Source organism: Cuculus canorus, chromosome 1, assembly GCF_017976375.1.
Source record: "Cuculus canorus isolate bCucCan1 chromosome 1, bCucCan1.pri, whole genome shotgun sequence".
In the NCBI taxonomy this organism is placed as follows: domain Eukaryota; kingdom Metazoa; phylum Chordata; class Aves; order Cuculiformes; family Cuculidae; genus Cuculus; species Cuculus canorus.
Window position 1 is genome coordinate 17,955,957 of NC_071401.1, and position 20,725 is coordinate 17,976,681.

General features: G+C 41.9%; 1 protein-coding gene across 2 annotated transcripts in view; it reads right to left on the reverse strand.

Annotated features, from left to right (window-relative positions):
* The window catches only part of NARS2 (asparaginyl-tRNA synthetase 2, mitochondrial), a 52,439-nt gene that overhangs the window by 16,114 nt on the left and 15,600 nt on the right, over positions 1-20,725 (reverse strand). For both annotated transcript variants that reach the window (XM_009566521.2, XM_054056143.1), the window contains exons 6-7: positions 18,301-18,401; positions 4,799-4,931 (exon numbers count right to left, since the gene is read on the reverse strand). In XM_009566521.2, coding sequence (XP_009564816.2) covers positions 4,799-4,931; positions 18,301-18,401 — 234 coding nt within the window. The remainder of the gene's footprint in view (positions 1-4,798; positions 4,932-18,300; positions 18,402-20,725) is intronic.

A 20,725-nucleotide genomic window follows, 5' to 3' on the forward strand; every position in this document is an offset into this window, starting at 1 on the left:
CCTACTGCTACTCAAATGCAGAGGAAATGAAAAGCTAGCATTCCTGCTGCTGAGAGGCAAATAACCAAACAGTTAGCTTTGAACTTTCTTCAAAGTAGCTAGAAAAAGGCTTATGCAAATGAAATTAGAAAACTTCTTGGCAATTCATCTGGTTTCACCAGGCAGGGACGAAGGGATTTTACATTAAACTTCCTCTTTCTAGAAAATGAAAGTATCATCTGGTTTCAGAAAAGCATGTTGTTTAATTAGCACTTTTTTTCCTCTCTATGCGATAAAGTAACAATTAGGTTCCCACAGCATTCAACATAAGCAGCTTCCTCTTGTGGAAAAAAGATGTGGGTGGTATGGGAAAAACAATCTGAGAAATATTTCCAGGTTTGAGACTGAGGTTTTATTCTGGCAGAAAAGACAAACACGTGGGTCAAGCACTGGCCTCCTCATTGCTCTTATTTATGCCAAATGTGTACTAGGCACGAACAGTGGAAGGGAAAAAGAGAAGGGGGGAAATAAAAAAAGCTCTCGAACTGGGAAGTTATGGCTTTGAGCAGATAATATAATGAAGGACTGGAAAGTAGGTTATAGGAAATATGAGTGAAGAAGCATAACCACTGGCTTGCTGGTTTGAAGGAACATGTGAGCTGGAGGTACAGGTAAACTGAGTGGTTTGAATGTATCCTGGAAGAAACGTTTGATAGGACACCCACACAGGGAAATGGCCTTTGAAATCACAGCAAGTAGTCCATCTCAGAGGTGGGACTCCTGGTGTCCAAAAGCCTGTTCATTTGGTTGCTTCTTAGCGGAAATGTAGAAATTGTGCTGGTAGGAGGGCAGGTGAGATGGACAGAAGTAAAAAGTTTTCTCCTAAATCCCTCTAGCCTTTATTTCCTTATTTTCCCTTTCAAAGAAAGGAATCAGCAGTATTAATCATAGTCTTCCCTGATGTTGCTGTGGGACTTAATGGTTAACTTTCCTATTTTGATTGGGAGCAGCTCCTGACTATATTGTTTACTTTTTAACTTAGATCTTTTGATACTGCAAGTTATCCTCTTCCAAAATAAAATTATGATCAGAATTGAAACAGAGGAAATCAACAACAAAACAGTGGTAAATGTCAGCAGCAGCATTTGAAGGTGCTGTGCACCACAAAAAGGGTTCAAGTAATCATCTTTATTAATTAAGACACTTTCAGAAAATTCACAAAATCTGCTAGTAGGATTTTTGTTTATGCATTTACCTGGGGCATGCATATAGATGCAATGTAGATCACAGGGTATTTACATATGAAACATTCACCAAGTGGATCATTATTTCTTGCTTTCATGCTTGCTCACGCACACAGTATGTGTGCAGACAGACACACACAGAGGGGAAATTAGTCATCTGATATTGGTCATAAAGTCTCCCCTCTCAGCTATATAACCAACAGCTCAGGACCCACTATGGAGAGACGCTGCTGGTATGAAAGGAAGACTCTTGTCTGTCAGACCACTGCTTCAATGGCCATCAAAGCTGAACAATAAATGTTGATGAAAATTATAAAACAGAAAGACCTTTGACTACCGCAGTTGGATGCCACCTCAGAGAAGGAACCTATAGCCCTGCAGATAGCACAACGTCCCAAAGGAGGGCTGCACAAGACACTTGGAACAAACTTTTCCCATGTGATTACCATGTTTGTTCCCTTGAAACTGCAATCAGCTTTACTCAACTGTCTTAGCCTTGGCACTGAACATGGAAAGCACTCTGAGTGCAAATTGTTCTGGAAATCAAGCCACACCCACATTTCAGATCTAAGGTCCCTGAAACTGGCAACCAAAATCAGTGCTACTGTTGATTTCATTTCATGCCTGAATTCCCTTCCGTAAAATAGAGGTAATAAAGCTCCACATCACTGGGCTGTAATGACAGCAAACTAATTTTGATGAAATACATAACCAGTGGAAGACAATACTTCTGCCCTCAGAACAGAGCTCCAATATTGTGTGTTATAATTGTTTTCTCCTTCTTAAAGAGAGTTATTCTTCATCTTTTAATGGGAGAGTGATGCTAGGATGTGATCTTGCTAAGGAATTCTAACACTGCATAAAGTCCCAGAAATGTACTCAGGAAAAGTTCCTTCTGGCATTTCCTAACTTCACAGCCTTAATAATATTGGTCTTTTTTAATCATGTTTTTGAATGTGCATTGAATGAAACTGAATTGCATCAAATAAATAAATCGTATCTTTGAGATCTCTTTAGGGTCATGAGTGAAGTGGGATCCTTTAAAATCAAGGCATTGCCAATGGACAAAAAAAAGAAGATAATGACCTACAAATACAGTTAACATGACACCACCGAAAGCAGAGGGTGGCAGCAAGTATCTCAGAGGACAGATGAGACTGGCGATCTCCATCCTCTAGTTCAGGGACAGGAGGGCACTGGCTTTAACGAGTCCAGACACTTCCATGCAAACTGGACCCCTTCTATGGTCTTACCTGACCTTCGTCTAACTCTCTCTCTGTTTCTCATCCAGTTTGGAGGAAGAGTGACTCAACCTCTTGACTAGACTCTTCTGGAAAGAGGTCACAGGAGTTTCTCGTTAGATACACTTACATACACCCTGTACAGTGAAGCCCTAATGCTACCTCCCATCCACCCAGTGAAGCACGCACTGAGCACAGGGGACTTTCTACAGAAAGTATTGTGAAACCAGTGTTTGTAGAGTTTAAGCTTCTTTGTAGCACTAAAATACATTTTGGCACAGAGAAGAAATTTAGATTGCGTGATCAAGATGCATAAGACTTCACAAGAACTGTGCTACTAATTTAGGAACAAATGAGCACTACTTCATGCAGTCACAGTGGGGAAAAAAGGCCATTGCTCTAAGATTTCAAGCCCTTTGCTCCCAAATACATGTCAATTTGTCATTAAATCTTCTTTTTCCTTTTACTTCGTAAGAAAAGCTACGCTTCTTTAGTGGCTTTGGCTGAGAGAAGGATCTCAAGCCTTATCAGTGAACGGTAAGCATGTAAATATTTGTAGCAAAGCTGCTCTTTAATGGTGGATATGCAAATACTTCAAGATGTCCCTGAAGAAGCTGAGCATTCTCAGTAAACTGACTTGCTGAAGTTGGAGGTATTCAGTCCAAATGTTAAATATCAATTCTAAAAATACTTTTTAAACAATCTAGCTCTTTATGTGAATACAGAGTTCAGATGCTCACCCTGGCCAATAGCCCCCAAGGCTTTCAACTGGGCGTTTTGCATCGAACAAAGAGCTTGCAGATGATGACAAACAAACTGCTCAATGGGCAGATACATGAGAGAACAGTGAATTTAGGTCAGTTAAGTGGGGAAAAAGAAACTTAACTTAGGTTTTAGAGCTGCTGCCAGTATATATATTTTTTTTTAAAGAGAGATTGCTCAAGGATTTAAAAATAAACAAAACGGGAACTCCACTTCTGCAAATGTGAACATCACAAAAGTAAGCATGTTGCAATGTAGACTTGCTATGAGGAATGCAAAACAATGACTGCTAGGAGACTTTCTGTTATGGGGAAAGATGCTTGTCAAAGACTTTCAGACAGATGGAAGAAACAAAAGAGAAGAGCACAAGCTGAGACTTCAAGATGTTTAGCAACAACAAAAGCTGAGCCAAAGGGGAGGAAGTTCCTTCTTTCTCTACAAATAAAAGCCCTACACATTCCAGTACAGTTCTCAAATCTAATTCTCTTAATTGTCTGAACTGGCTGTCTATACTTCAGGAGCCAAGAAATTAGGGTTCTCAGCACAAGAGTACAGATATATTGACACTGTGTTCAAGGGCTCAAACACTGCTTAACAGAAGACCCTGCTTATTATACTAGATAAAAGCAGTGAAGAAACACATACATATGCTACACTCTAAGAATACACAAAGTTTTCTGGAGAAAAAGAGAGAGAAAATAAGGAGCAGGATTTTATTAATGATGGAACACAGAGATTCCCAGCAGGTCGGTCCACAAGTTCCATCCAGACATGCAAGAAGCAGAAGCAACATGCACAAGAGATAGAGTATGTCAGTTCTACTGACTCAGCCTTACATGACTGTATATGATCCAGGCTGAAGAAACCACCACCTGGATCTTATTGTATACATCTGTAGCCAGTGCCTCAGGTCTTTTTCTTTTTAAGGCCATTTCTCCAATAGCCTTCCAAGGAGCTTATGTGATATACTAAAGCATGTGTGGATGTTTACTCACAAGTCCTACCGGGCATAAGCCGGCTTATGCTGAGACTAATAAGACGCATTAGCATCTATCATATCGTTAAACTGCAACCAAGAGGTCAATCCTGAAAAAACCAGAAGCTGTCCGACTAAGGATTGCAGTCTTCTGCTAAAGCCATCTTGAATAGCATATGTCAGGAACTGTTGTTTCTACTTGAGATTTCAATGCAGTTTTCAAGAAGCTGTTTACAGAGCAAACCAAGGGACATGCTGCAGAAATACTGTTCAGATTCACTGGGGAGATGCTGAAGGTTTTGAAGGGGAGAGCGCCACTTTCATCAGTGACAGTCAAGCACATTCATACATTTCCCAGCAATACAGCAACTTTGCAGCCTCCCATTCATGTGGGGGCTGAGTTCATCTGTCTTTCCAAACCCCCTCTGTGGCCTCACCTCTACCAAGCAAACCCTGATCCTTGAGAAGTCCCTGTGCCTCTCCTAGGTTTATGTAGGGAGAGAGGAGTTGCGACGTCAGCTGAGGGCAGGGAGCACAGCTCAGAGAGGAGGAGGAAGTTTTGGTATCGGTCCTTCATAACCATTTGGAATACCTACCTGCATGATGTCTTGGAGGCTTTCAGTGAAGGACAGCTCAGCCTCCACCATATAGAACTCTGCCAGGTGCCGTCGACTCTGTGAGTTTTCTGCTCGAAATGTTGGGCCAAAGGTGAACACGTGGGTAAAAGCCCTGCAAGGCAACAAGGAACAAATAGGTCAGCCTCAGCACACAAGTGAGTCTGCTATATTGAAAGCCCCACCCATGAGCTCACTTTTCTCCCTGGACCTGGAAGAACTCACGTTTCCATTTAATCTTCAAGAAGTTTAATGGCATTGTTGGGTATGCTGCCATTACATTGCTTCTGCTGGACATTAAAAGGGATTATTCACACTTCTCCACAACTCAGTGAGACTGCACAAACCCTATTCAGCTTTCGCTGAACACCATTCATGCTCAGGAAACTTTTTGTAGCTGTATAGGGACAAAAAATGACATTCTGCAGAGCCAGATCACTGGAGAAGCACTTGGACGTCACACCAGTCAGGCTGCCCTCATCCATGCTCCTTCCCATTGGTTTGCCTGACCTTCATAAGACACCCCAAAGCCCAGCAGAGCAGAGAGGGTCCTGCTGCTGGAGATGCTGGTCTAGTGTTAGCTCTGGGAGGTGCCTGGTGCAGCCCAGCAGGATGGATTCACGGTGCACGGCTTGCAGTCTCCCTCTGGTGGCGAGTCCAAAGCTTAGTGTCAAAAGAGCTGTCGAGATAAAGACCTTGGCCCCTTCCACACGGCTAAAAATGGTTCAGCTAAAAGGGGTCCTTACTGTAGACAACACAGCCGGAATACCATTTTATGCCGAAGCAACCAATGAATTTCCTATTATGAAGCTACTTCTCCAACAACCTTCTGGGGAACCTATTTCAATGCATCCTCTCTTGTTCTGCAGCCACGTGATGCTGCATTACACAGGATACAAAAGCCACCTTCATTTTCCACAATTCCTTTCCAAAAATACTCCTATCAAACAGTAACACCCCTTTAAAAGTTTTATTTTTAGCATGGGGAAGTTCCACTCCAAGTAATACCTTTTACACCATGGGCTACGAGCACTTGGGGTATCCTCAAACCAGTGAGAGCTTCATAGAACCATAGAATCACCAGACTGGAAAAGACCTCTTGGATCATCGAGTCCAATCATTCCTATCTGCCACTAAACCATGTCCCTGAACACCTCCTCCACCCATCTTTTAAATGCCTCCAGGGATGGTGGCTCAACCACCTCCCTGGGCAGCCTCTGCCAGCGCCCGATGACTCTTTCTGTGAAATTTTTTTTTTTCTGATATCCAGTCTGAACTTCCCCTGGCGCAGCTTGAGGCCCAAACATATGCTATGAAAGCTGTGTTTCCTCCCATGCTGCATGGGAAGCAAACCATGATGAAGGAAGAGAGTGAGCTGCTTCAGAAAAAAACACAGACTAGGCAGCTACCGTATTTGGTACATCTTTAACTTAACATTATTTTTAGCTGTAGACGGTGTGTAGGAAAAAAAGACCCTTATCAGTAGAGATTAAGCACAGTTTAATACTCATGAAAGGATGTGTGCTAATTGCTGCGGCTGCCATTTGACTTGCATCTTGCTCTGCAAACTTTCAACTTAAAGACTATGTTCACTAAAGTTTCTGCACAGGCTAATTTTGTTAAGCTGAAGTTTAAATAAACAATGCTACAAAAAGCAACACTTTCCTTTGCCCACTGTGCAGGCATCTGCACTGCTAACCAACGAAAACACATTTTGCTTCACTCATCTGTTCACTCATGTGGTGGTGAAATTTTATGATCCAAAAAACAGCACTTCTTTTCCTTGAGTTGCTAGTAGTAAACACACAAGTTCCAGGCCAAGACACTGAATACATAGCCTGCTTGTAGGTTTCTTTCCCCCACTGTCTCTGCTTTCCCTGCTGCAACAAAACCACTTTCACTCTGTACTTTGCTCCTGAATCTACACCCTCTCACAGATGACCACAGCATCCACAATGCTAGAGAGATTTTGCAGCAAACACCTTCCCTCAAGTATCATCATTTCCACCATGCCTCTTTTCCCTCTGTGGCCCTTCTCGTTTGCTGCAATACTACTGTAAACTTCTGCTGCGACTTGATCATCCTCCTTCAAACCACCCTTTGCTACAGTGTCTATAAAACCTCAGCAATGTTTAGTTAAGCGATGAGCCAAGACTATTACTCATGGCACAGGTCAGTGTTATCTCATCAGTTCCTCGTGCTCCCCCCATCTGTAGCCATCTGTTGTGTTGGGTTATAGAGAAACTCATGTTCTTCCTCACAAGGCCTTTTGATTTTCCTTTTCGTGTTCCTACAACACCTGGCACAACAGAGTCTTGGATACAGAGCTTAAGAGCCTCAACTGCTATAGCAATACAAACAACAGATATGAAACAATGAGTCATTGGGTCAAAACTGTTCAACATTTAAGGCAGGACTGGTCAAAACCTTTTTTCTTGCCAGGCCAGAGGTTGGCCTGCAGTTCGAAACAGAAGACACAAGTTCTTGTGCTGCCTGTGCCCAAGTTTTAGGCTTTTGCTAAAATATTTCAATTTGGGGGTCTTTCACTTAGGGAAAATCCTTTCTTTAACTGATCAGTTCAGTCACAGGTCAAGATTGTGACTGGGCCAGGACTGTACACAAGACAAAAAATATTTTGAAAAGCTTCCAATTCCTGAAGGACCCACCCAGGACTGCTGGGTCTGATGTGCTGAATAAAGCCTCTCTGTCCCCGAGACGGAGCTTTTGGGGAGGACAAGTGCAGAAAAACTCCCACGGGAACCTATTTCAGTCTTTTCTCAGCTCTAGGCATCCTGCCGGGACCAATCTTGTCTAATGTGTACACCACACGTTTACAAAACAAGCTATTAGTGCTGCAACTTCATGGGCTATCCCAAGGTGCTCAAGAAGAGTAGGGATAAGGGCTTTGTGACAGCCAGTGAAGAACATAACATCTTTGGTGTAGGTATAAATTTGCCTGTCTGCCCCTTGGAAAAAGAAATAAAAAAACCCCAAACCCAAAATAAACCCACATCTGCAGAGAGGGGAGGAATCATTCATTTCTCAGGCTAATCATAAAAGGAAAAGACAGATACAAATAACTGTGAGAACTTCACCACAATCCTGTGACCCTGGCAAAGCGAAACTAGACAGATGTCAGGCTGGCAAAGTGATCAAAGGAGCTCAATAAATGCAAGTCGTCCAGTAATGGCACTGCAGCACTGACCAGAGGCCTGGACATAACAGAGAAACACAGTTAAAAATACAGATAGTCACTGTTATCAACTCCAAGTGTGAACAATTATTTTTCACCCAGGCATTCACATAGTTTATTCCGCTCTGCCACTCAAGATATTAAGCAAATGCACGCTACACAAATCTGACCTTTATTTGTACTTCATCTGCAATTCAGAAACGTTTCTGTGATTTGATACACTGCTGTATCACACAGAGCACGTACAAATATATTAGAAAAGGATAGGAGCTGACTTGGTTCTGATTTCACAGTACCAAGGGCAAAACCAGTCATTTTTTTCTGTGTGCATTCAGCACCTCTCACAATGGAGCCTCAGTCCAGGGCTGTGACTCCTATGCTCTACGACACAAATAATCAATCACTTAACATTCCCAGACCTCTGCAAGACTTCCAGCATTTAAAAATAACTTGAAAATTCTGGCTAAGTCTCAAAAAGTGCAAGTGTCTTTAAAAAAAAAAAAATCTGTAGTGCTAATTCCTCATCTCCAACAAAAGCATGCACACAGGATAGGGGGAAAAAAGCAAGCCCAATAATCTGTTGAATCCTTTTCCTTAGCCATTACAGCCAGAGTGGTAATGTCTGTAACACTGTCCTTGTACGTGCTACCAAAGAATACAAGAGAGGCTTTGAAATTAGTCCCTTTGCAGTCTGCTTCACCCAGATCAGAGCTCTGGACAGCAATCCTGAGTGCATTTATGCAGTTCACAGGCACTGCTGGGGTTGACACCAGAAGGCACAGAACTGCTTAATTAATTGCTCCCTTCCTGGGACTGTATTTTGCTGTGCCCAGTTCTCTGGGAAAATCTGAGAGCTTAACGTGGAGGCCAAGAGAATACCCACAGTGCTCCCTCCAACATACAGAAACTCTGCAAAAGCCAGGGCCTCATTCTGCAAAATGCTGAGCTTGATTGCCCCAGCCCAGCAAGGAGCCTAGTCACTTTTTTAGGTACAAGCTTGTGAGAATCCCTTGTGCTTGGATGTGTTGCTGGAGCACAGCCATTCTCCACACTGACGATTGCTCCATTCTTACACAGGCTGCATTTGTGATCTCTGGCCTGTGAACACCCAGGAAAGGAGAAGCTTTCCCCTTTTCACCTTTATTTTACATGCTACTAAAACCCTCTCAAGGAGCTACCTCTCCCCCTTTGAGAGCTTTATGTCACGCAGAATGAAAGCTCATTTAATTTGAACTAGTTGACTATTCATTATTGTGGCAGTGATAGAAACCAATAGAGAAATAGAAAGTATCTGTGTCCAAAGCTGCTTATAATCATCCTTTTAATTAAACTCATGCAATGTTTGTAGGCCTGAGCGTCTCTGCCTTACTAGTAATTTTTACACTGCAATCCAAATATAATTAATTGTGCTGATGGTTCCCATGCCAGGAATAGATTGTGCTCCTTTTCTGAGCCAGGACTCCACGCTGCTACCAGGATAATAAAGACTTGTGCTGTTGAACCAAGGGGATATAACTCTGAGCAAGGCTATTAATCAAGAAGATGCAATCCCTGCAGAGTCAGCTTACAGCCTATGCCAAGGTCACATCACACACCAGTGACACAGCTGGAGGCAGAAGCTGGTTGTTGTGACTCAGGCCTAGGCACTAAACCACACCAATACACACAGCTATTCATTTGTACAGTGCCCTTGTTTTCACCCCAAAAATACTACAGGTGTCAGAGTAATCACTGTATTTGTGGGTATGCAGACAAGGTCTGAAGTGAAGAGTTAAGGTTTTGACACAAATCACCTTTCAGCTTATCTTTGGCCATGCTAAAAGAGCACAGCATCTGACCCTTGGACACAGTCAGTTCCCTGCATCACCATCCACCAACAATCCTACCCAGATCGCAAGAAAATCTAGAAATAATAGCTTCTAACGGAAGAACAAAACAACAGATGATGTCAGCAGAGAAGGAAAGGATAGCAAGGTGACCCTTAAGCCCAGGAGCTTAGTTTCATCAGCCACACTGTCCTTTCTCTTAGGAAGGGAAAAAAATTAATAAAGCCAGCCATCCAATTTAATTCCACTCTGTTCCAGCATGGTTGTATTCATTTTGAGCATGGAGGACTTGACTGCTCCATTAAAATAAGTAGATGACTTTGCTCAGCTGCCAGGAGATACTAGCTAGCTGCAGTCCTTGACCCAAGCATGACTGGGATTGTTCAGGAATGGCAAGGGGACTGTATTTTCTCCAGAAGTAAAAAAAAGCAGAAAAAGGAGTTTTAAAAGATTCCTCATAGAATGTGCCACTTCTGTCAGCCCTCTGAGGAAGCACAGATGAGAAATGCTGCGTCCTGACAAGGGCTTTTATAGCAGTGTGGGAGGCTTAGGCCTGAGCAGCAGAGCTGGTGTGCTGAGTGCTAAGGTTTCAATTCATGCTGCAGTGAGATGGGACTGTACTTTCTTTTGCAAGTAGCCAAAAATAAATAAATAAATAAATAAATAAATTAAAAAAAAAAAAAAAGCTAAGTTCCCAGACAGGGACTGGGAAGTGACAAACTTCGCCCTGCAGCCAGTTAGACTGAAGCAATGCAGCACTTTAAAAGGCAGAATCCTACCATGCCCGCAGGGTTGCATGCGCAGCAGCATCTTTCTGCCGCGCTCTGGAACTGGGTCTCCCTCTGCCAAGTCCTCTGCTCCAGCTTCAGTAAGAGGAAAAGGAAGAGATAGTACAAGGATCCTCCACAGGTCATCCACCTGTGCTTGAAAATGATCCAGGCACACTTGAGTAATTAGCAACAATGTGACCTATATATCCTAATTATCTGGCAAAGCACTCCACTTTATTAAACCTCACAGCACGCTAGACACCGTATTGTTAGTTTACAGATAGCAAGAGAACACAGGAAAACTGAGACACAAAGGAAGAAGTTACTCAGACTCAGAGCCATACAATGTCTTCTGTTCCAGACTCAAAGATCTCCTCAGCCTGGGTCCTCCACCCTATTACGTGACACCTTTGTACTTTATTCTCAGGGGAGTCTTCTTTTGTCCTAATTTTGATATTATTACTTCTAATTAGGGTCAATAAAATGACCGACTAGCAATGATAGCTCAGCTGGGCTGATGAAAGCCACCAGAGTAGTTAAGCACTTATTCAAATAACCATTTCCCATGCCCTAGCTAACAGATCTACAAAAGAGTGATATAACACGTTTCAAAGATTTAAATACAACAGGGAGCAAAGTTCTCTTTCAAAACTTAATCATTCCAGTGACTCCTACTCTAAGCCATAAACATATGTTACCAGAGGTCATACACACAAAATTGTCTTAAATCTTTCTCCTTTCAGAGTGGAAAAAACACATTCTCCAGAAATTGCATTGTAATAGCTAAAGGGATCTTTTTTTCTTTAAATCAAAATTTTTTTTCAGATGGACACTAGTTCTATAAACTACACAAACAGCAATCACAACAAGAAACTGCATCAGTGGATGCATTATTGCTCAAAGAAGGTCATGGTTCAGGCCACATTCCAAAGTTTGGGTGTAGCTACTTAAAATCTCCAATGCCTCAAATTCTACAGGAAATAAAGACAGTAAATAGCCATACTAAAAAAATTACTAAAATCTGTAATAACTGCAACATGTTCCAGCTGACTGACATGTATCTATATCCATATTCTACACCAGTGCAATGATAGCACAGCCTTGAAGAAATTCAGGGCATGCTCTACTGGATTTGCGCATGTAAGGAAAGGCTTGTGAGCAAACAGGGATGTAGCTGCCTGCCGTAACATACTGGAGCTAGTTCTTGAGGAACAGGGATTGCCTGGGAAGCAGGAGCTGCAGACTGAACACAAGGCATGTTCATGCTCTTATAAGCCACCAAGTTTGCCACAGTGTCGTAAACCATTGATGGTCAGCTGAGCTGCAGTAACAGACTGCCCGCAGGCTTCTTGCTTGCCTCAGTCAAAAAGTAAGACAAGCCACCATGAATGCAACTACTATGGTACAGGGGAACATGTGGGCAGAGGGCTGTAACAGGCCTACTGCAACTCACAAAGCCACAGTTTCTTAACCCCCTGCAGCTCTCTCAGCTTTGTCTTGGCACATGAATGAAGCTGAGCTGCAAGATGCCACACAAACCGAGATGGTGGAATCTTGTCACACAGGTCCTACAGCACCTACTACCGCTTTGAACCGGGTTGACAAGATGCTCAGAGAAGGAAAAGGGACTGTGCACTAGACTCAAGACAGAAAAAGAATAGTTTATCTTAGCGTACTTGTAAAAAGAGGCCCAAGAAGTTTAGCTGAATATACCTTACACCAGATGAGCATAAAACCTGTTCGTCTGTTGCTACCTGCTGTTGATGTTAGCAGTCAGGAGATAAAATAAAGAGCATGCAGACCAAAACACTGCTCGGACTGCACTCAGCCCTTCATGTGTGGATCCTAGAGATATGGCTGAACTGCAACTACACTGAGCACACTTGTCATACTTATGCCAAAGGAATTGCCTGCTTCCCCTCCCAAAAAAGTGGAGAGGGAGAAAGGACCAACAACATATCCATGCAGTCCATAAGGCTCCAACCAGCCAAGCACTCCTAGTCTCACTGTTGTACCTACAATGTTGCTGCATTCGGCCTCCCAGTAAGATAAAGTCATTAATAGTCACTGCAGCAGTCATGAACCAGACTGAAGCATGTGGTAATTAATTCAAACCAGACATGTCATGGTTGCTTTTTATAGCACAAATTAAGTGTCAGCCTAATTAATGGAAGTTAGTGTGCTAATTATAAGAGTCTGCGTTGTGAGTCAGACTCAAACAAATGTTGTGCATGAAACGTCAGAGTTTTTTTTCAGGCATTCAAGATAAATAATTACATTTATTTTTGTTAATTCTTAACAACAGGAATGTTATACAACTGGACATCATTCCTGCAGCTGCGTTCACAAGTATTTAAAACTGTACAATGTAAAGCAAATATTTGCTTGAATACAATGCAATCTGTTCCATCCTTAGCAAGTAATTTTGGCATCAAATTTTAAGGATGCCTTTGCCAGACTGCTGAAAACGAAGCCTGTTTTATGGAATGCAGCCTCAAACATCTCTCTTGCGCTCTACAGTGTTTCTTGAACAGCAAAATGACAGCTCTCTCTCTCTCTCTCAATCCCTTCCAAGCTTTGAAGGGCAGTGAAGTAATGGCATTTTAAAAGTGAAATCAGTGCAACTTCAGTACTTTCTGAAAAATAACAGGAAATTCAGTGTCTTCAGCTGTCTACAAACTCAGGCAGACACAGCTAAAATGGTCTGGATAACTTACATTCTTTTAGAGCCCCTCTGCAACTAGAAAGAACAGTTGCAGAATTATAGAGAATATCTGAAATAGGCATAACAGCAGCAAAATCCACGATGGTTTAGAAATCGAGGGGATGGGCTTGAGAAGAGGGAAGTAGGATTAAATATGTTTCAACTAAACCAACTATACATTAACAGGGAGACGTCAGCATGAAAGGTTGAGGCTTAAAGTTAGGCAGAAAAATACAGGTCCAGGGGAGAGATGTTGAACTAATCAGATAATTCACCAAGATGGTCTTGTGGATGAGACTGGTGGAGAGGAAAATGAGAATGGAGCCAAGAATAAACTTAGAAGGACAGAATAATTCAGTCTGGAAGGGAGCTCAGCAAGTCACTGATGCAGTCTTCTGTTTAAAGCAGGAGGGTAAAAGCAAGAAGACCACATCAGGTTCCTCAAGGCTTTATCTAGCTGGGTGTCAAAAATCTCTAAGAATGAAGAGTGCACAGTCTCTTTCAGCAATCTTTTCCAGTAAGCGACTGATCTCTTGATGATTTTTTGCCTCCAATATCCATTCAGAATTTCTCGTTTCAACTTATCCCTGTTGTCTCTTGTCCTCCTGTTGTTGCAAAGAGTGGGCTTGTCTTCTTGATAACCTCCTCACAGGTCCTAGCAGGCTGCTACTAGCCCCTAAGCCTTTTACTCATTGTCTGGGAACTTCAAGAGAATGTGAGACAAATGAGAGGAGAAATGAGGAAAATGAAGACAAGAGAAAAGAGACAGAGCTAGGGAGAGCAAGGAACGAGGAGAGAACTTATGCTGTAATTTAGGGAGGGGACGACCCCCAGAGCTTTTAGGAAGAACAATTTTAGTTGAGTTCATAATGCAAAAGGCAGAACAGACAGTACCTGGGATGGAACATGGCACAAGGAAAATGACTGCAAAACAATGATGTAAACTATTAGAAGAAAAAGCTGAAAAGAGAGGAGCAGGTAGAGTTTGTGGGAAGCGCAGACGGGTGACAGAAGAAAAAAAATAATGAGTAAATACAGCCAGTGAGCTGTACTTCTTGGCCACAATTGGTTTTGTCTCTCTCCAGTATGCCTCTGAATCATCTTCAGCCGTCACAGACCCTCCAGCCTAGTTCAGGTCCCCAAAGCAGCCTTTGTTCTCACTGGAGGATCACGGGGCCAGGAAACACCATAAGGACTTCACAGCAAACCAATGACATTTAAAACCAGTTATCAGGGCACACACAGTCCTACAAACCTCTACCACTTACAGTGTTTACTGACTCATCTGAGATGGAGAAGACTAAAGGGGAGAGTTGTATTACTGAATAAAGACTTTTTGGAGACCTTAAAGAGCCTATAGATTTACAGCAGCTGACAATGATTCAGGCGCCCTGAGCAGTCAGCCTAGATGCATTGCAAAGATGAAGTACAACAACATGAAAAGTTGTGCCAACTAGGTCGTTTGTGTCATACTGACAGAGAAGATGAACTCCTCTGACCTTGCCTTCAATAACAAGCATACACAGCACAGCAAACAGTCAATAACCTCTCTTCCCACTTTTCCTCAGAGAGAGAGAGGTTAAAAACTCACAAATTTTAAATTGCTCACTGTTCTCTCCAGTAATCAGGAATAGCACCAAGCTGCACTACTGTAAAACAGAGCCCTGAACAACATGCAGCCATGGGTATTCAGTTGATAACCTGTGGGCTGCAGATGAACTTGCCAAGGACAGCATAAGACTCTGTTCCAGACACATCTGGTAAGACTTGTGCATACTTCTCCTGCCCAGACTTTTCCAACCACAGCTAGGGGGTTACTCACAAGCTCTGTAAAGCTAAATGCTAACTCCAAACAGACAAGACTGCCTAGCTGACTTTCTGTTCCCTACTACATAAACCCCACAGGCAAATTCCTCCCTGCCTCTTATACCTATCCTGCTCCACCCCTGGCTTCGAATGGACTTCTGTAGGATCTGTCTCCGCACTCCCACGTCCCACAGGAAGTCACAACAGGATACAGGCCAAGACTGGATAGAAAAAAGTTTCCCAAGCGTTTGTGCCTGGGTCTCTCCCACAAATTCTCGAGGACCAGTTGTTCCTGAAAGATTTCAGACTGCACCAAGTTGACCTTTTATTTAAGCTCAGGAATGTGGTTTAGTAGTGGACAGGTACGGTTGGACTTGATCTCAAAGGTCTTTTACAAGCAAGCAATTCTATGATTCTATGAAGCTAAAAGGATTTTTTTGAAGAACAGTTCCTTTTCTGTGAATGAAAAATTAAGTCAGGCTAAAGCAAAGGGTAAATTTCACAGGATCAAATCAGAAACACACAAATTTTTGTCTGTTTGTTTATTGGGAAGACCAGAACATTTCCAATTTTGGGGAGAATACTCCTACTTCTTACTACTATGAAAGCATCATCAAAACACATTCATTTGCCAAGCAGCTCTGGTTACTATTATATACTCACATTCTTTGATCATACAGGAATGCCATTCATAGAGTAAGACCAACCCAATAACCACAAATAAAACCTTCAGAGTATCCTTCAGTACTTAAAGGGGGCTTATAAGAAAGATGCAGAAAATCTTTTTAGCGGGGCCTGTAGCAATAGGACAAGAGGTAATGGTTTTAAACTAAAAGTGTATAAGTTTAGACTAGATATTAGAATGAATTTTTTTTCACTGAGGATGGTGAAACACTGGCACAGGTTGTCCAGTGAGATGGCAGATCCCCCATCCCTGGAAACATTCAAGGCCAGGTTGGATGAGGCTCTGAGCAACCCAACTAAGTTGAAGGTGTCCCTACTCACTGCAGGGGGGTTGGAATAGATGACTTTCATGATCCCTTCCAACTCAAACCGTTCTATGATTCTAAGATCTAAAGGGATTCATGGTATCTCAAGGATTAATACTGTGATGCACCACTGTGATGCTTCTGCATCTAGAAAAGCTTAATTATTTTTGAAGACTGAAGGGATTAAATAGCATTTGAGCTGTAGGCCTCAAAAACTCAGTGTGAAATAAAAGGAGCAGGTGCACAAAACGGCCATGCCCCATTATGGTAAACATAGCTTATGATAAACATAGATAAACATCTAAATTTAGATGACACTAAATGGATCCATTTAAAATCCCTATAAGAAAAACACGCTACTGTAAAACAGGAACATGAAGCTGTAATGAACTGTACGCTGAGGAGCATTGATTTTTTTAATACCCATAATACCTTAGATAGCAAGGTGCACCCAACTGACATCAATGGGAAAAATATTTAACAGACAGGTGTGCCCACTTCAGCCTCCTGTTCCATCCCAGAGCAGGCTGTGACTACTTAAAAAGAACAAACTGATGTAAGAGAGAGTGAAACTGTATTTGAAGTTGATAATTACAATTCATACTCTTTCTTTGGACTTAACTTGATTTGTGGAATTACATCTTTCAATAAGGCTCACAATGCATGACAGTCAATTAAGTCCAACATGTACAAATGCATGTCAGCCCATCTTCTTTCACGGACACAAAACTTCACCACTCTTACAGTTAAACAACATTCATTCTCATTAACTTTTCCCAGCTAACGTCCGAGATCACGAGTCAGCCTTTGGCTACCAAGTGACCTGTGCTTCTGTCACAACAGCCAGGGAACAACATGAGAAGCATACTGTCCATCAAGACACTTCGGCTTGAGCATTTCAGCAGACCGCAGACATCTATACTGTCTCTCAGAGATAACAAGCCAGGCAGGAAACAGCTTTCTGAAAAAATGTACGCATTTAGATGTATACGCAAAACTTTGCCTTTGAACAATATCACTGTGGCTATTTACCAGCAGCCAATTACACTGTGCAATAGTGATTAAATAAAAGACAGCTAAATATTTATTATTTGGTTCTCAACATTGGATATGAGGCATGGACAGCAAATACTATTAGAAATACTCATTACAGCCTCCATGTGAAAAGGCAGATTGTCTAAGTTCATATTTTCTAAAGCTGGGGTTTCATCCCCCTTATCCTCAGATTTGCACTGGACAGTAATCAATCACTTTAAAAGTGATCTTAAAGTCACTGTAACTGCATGACCAACACCCTCAGCAAGAGGCAAACGACTGCAGTGCTACCTGCCAGAGAGCTGGTGTCTGGCAGGCCTTATCAGCCATTCAGCTGGCAAGCTGTGATTTGGCTGAAGTATGATGTCTGAAGAGAACCCACGCTGCAAGTGCTCAGAAAACGGTGTGTTCAGATAAGGAATTGTGCTGATTTGATTCCATCTGTTTAATGTATTAGTTTAGTTAATTTATTCAGAAAAACTCAGTGCAGATGAGGACCAAACCCCCTAATCAAAGGGAAATGTGTCTCTGATAGACCAAAACTTTAATCCATAACAATCTCAGTAAAATATTAACATTAAAGCTGAAGGGTATTTTTTTGTAATTCAAAGTCAGTATTAACTACTTGACTGTGATCACTTTAGTGGTTAGAATGAACAAGGCATCAAATGTGAAGCCTATGAAACAGAAGGTGAGAACTGGCAGAAGGAAGAAACACAACAGGAAGACTAAAGGAGAAAGAAAAAAAAGAGTAAGAAGAGAAGAGGAAAGGAATGCGATAACTATAAATGAAAAAGACCTTCTTGCTGAGATTTGCCAGATGTGAACAACAACAAAATGACACCTAAGGTATTACAGTTATTAATAACAACCCCGCAGTTGTTCCCATAAAGATTACATCTCCATCCAATATTTCCAATCCATGGCAAGCAGGATACTCCTTTTTTAAATACGCCTAGTATTTAAAACTAAAGTTCACAGACTAGAATTAAAAAGCAGTTGAATTTTTCCCTGTCTAAGACAGTCTCTCACACCATCATCCAGCCACTGGTGCTCAATTAGTTCCTGGCACGCATGTGGCACACACCTAATGGATATCAATGGAGCAAAATCACCAACCAAGAAGATCCCACAGATAAAGAAATTTCTCATTTTGCTCACCCTGCCATCACTTCCAAATGGAGCTGGCCAGAAACTGTCAAGAAGGCAGGCACATTGAAGAAATGGGCCTTTTCTGCAGATTCCTTTGCCCCGTTTGATGTCTGTAAGAGAAAAAAATGAGCAAGTAGTCAGACTACTGGTGTTTGAATAAAAAGCACAGCTCTGGGCTTACTTCCCCTTTTTTCTCTTAAGAAATTCCATGACATTCAACCTAAACATCACTGAGATGGAATCCAATGGTGTGGTAAGTCATAATACAATGCTCCCCATCTTTGCTCAGACTACTAATGGGCTCTAAAATCTATTCAAGTAAAATACATTAAGACAAAGCCCCACAAGATAAACTATTCTCAGGGACTTCTCTTTCTAGAGATTTGATGCAAACAGGATGTCTGTGTAGTGAAAAGCCATACTTTCAGTGGAAAACACCACATACCCCATCTCCGCTTTCAGTGACTTGTGAGGATAGGGGTTGTAGGTATCACAATAACTTGCAGAACAAGTTTGTGAACTGTGGCACGCTCCCCAGTGTCACCAGCAAAGCATGGACATATCAGCACAGAAAAAGGATACACAGTTCTTTCATACATTTCTCAAACTAACAGGGATTGTAAACTTGATCCCAAGCAACCAGTTCTATCAGTTCAGCAGAGCAGGAAGTAACTTGTTAAGATGACACAGCTTCATGGAATTTGATGGTTGCCCAAAACTTTGCTGGCAGCACAGAGATTGTACAAAGCTAAAAGAATATGTGGCTTTTCACTTCTCCCCTCTTGCCTTTGTATGTGGGTAAGTCAGCAGCTCTAAATTCTGCCCAAAGAAAAGAACTGCTGAACTTAAATGTTTAAACATCTATGAATTATGAATGACAATGTAGAAAGGAAGGAGGTAACAAAATGTAAAATAAAGTGTGAGGAAGGATATGTTCAACATTTTACAAGCAAGTCTGAAAACAAAAGTAGCAGAAATGCAGATTTTGTAGCATAGCCTCTGATTTTTGGCTCCCAGCTGAAATAACACATATAGTTGAGGGCTCTGTCTACCTGGGAGTCTGGGAGCAGGTGGAGAAACCACAACTTGTGTTTTTAGGAAATGTAGATATACAAAACAAAATCCCTCTGGAACACTTGTTCAGGAACATTTTTCCCAGCAACACAAGAAAGATGCTGGCCTATCAACTCAGTCTCCAAATGTAAGCATTGATTTTTCACTCTTTCCTACCAAGATGTGGCAAGGGAAGAAGCTCGAACGTTTGGAAGTTTGAAGCTTCACACAGCATTGCCTTCAAAGTTCAATTTCAAGTCTGAGGAGAAAATGGAGAAGTGTTTTCCATGTCAGGTGCACTGACTTCTAGCAAAGACTTAAAACCAGTGCTATTTCCTTTTCATGCACAATCGAATTCGTTGCTATTGCAAAAAGACCAACAGCAATCAGAAAAAAAAAGAGAGGAATGCAATATCGTTTTAAGACTTGTTACTCAGTCTTCAAAAAAAGCAGCACTGAAACAATACAGAGCTGGAAACATCACAGCTTACACATTATATAGCCAGTGAAAACCAAACTATGCTTCATTTCAGCTTTTGCATATTTTTTCAGATCACCAGATATTTTAAGCATTAAAAAAACCAACAAGTAATGGAAAATTTAGCAAGTTAAGTGTTTCATTATGAAAAATGGTCAAAAAAGAAATCCCATTAAACCAATGGTATATTTTTGGTTTTTACTTTACAAGCACAAAAGAAAAATTAGAAGACCTCTGTGTCAAACACTTTAAGTATCATCTGAGCATAAGGACTGTGTTTTACCATTTTCCTGGTGGACGCCAGGCCGACTGAAGAAAGCCACCAGCCTCCCAGGCTGTGTTGGGCAGAGCACTGCTAGGAGGCTGAGAGAAGGGATCCTTCCCCTCTGCACAGTACTGGTGACTCACCAAGATCACTGGGTCAAGCGCTCGTCTCCCCAGTACAAGACATGGACATACTGGAGTGGGTACAGCAAGGGGCTACAAAGATGATTATTGGACTGGAGCATCTTTCATATGAGGAGAGGCTGAGAAAGCATGGACTGCTTAGCGTGGAGAATAGAAGGTTCTGGGAGGATCTTATCCAGATGGATGGATGGATAGATGGAAATGTGATAAAAGGAAATGAAGAAGGAACAGGCTCATCTCAGCTGTACTCACTGAGAGGATAAGAAGCAATGGGCACAGACTTTAAAACAGACACACAACATTTAATCAAAAAACAAGAATAAACTTTTCTATTTACTGTGAAGGTGGTCAAACACTAGAACAGGTTGCCTAGAGAGGCTGTGAAGTCTGCATCTGGAGAGATATTCAAAACTCAGCAGGACAGAGTCTTTGGCAACTTGCTGACTCTGAGCACAGCGAGATGGATTAGATGCTCTCTGGAGGGCATAATTCTGT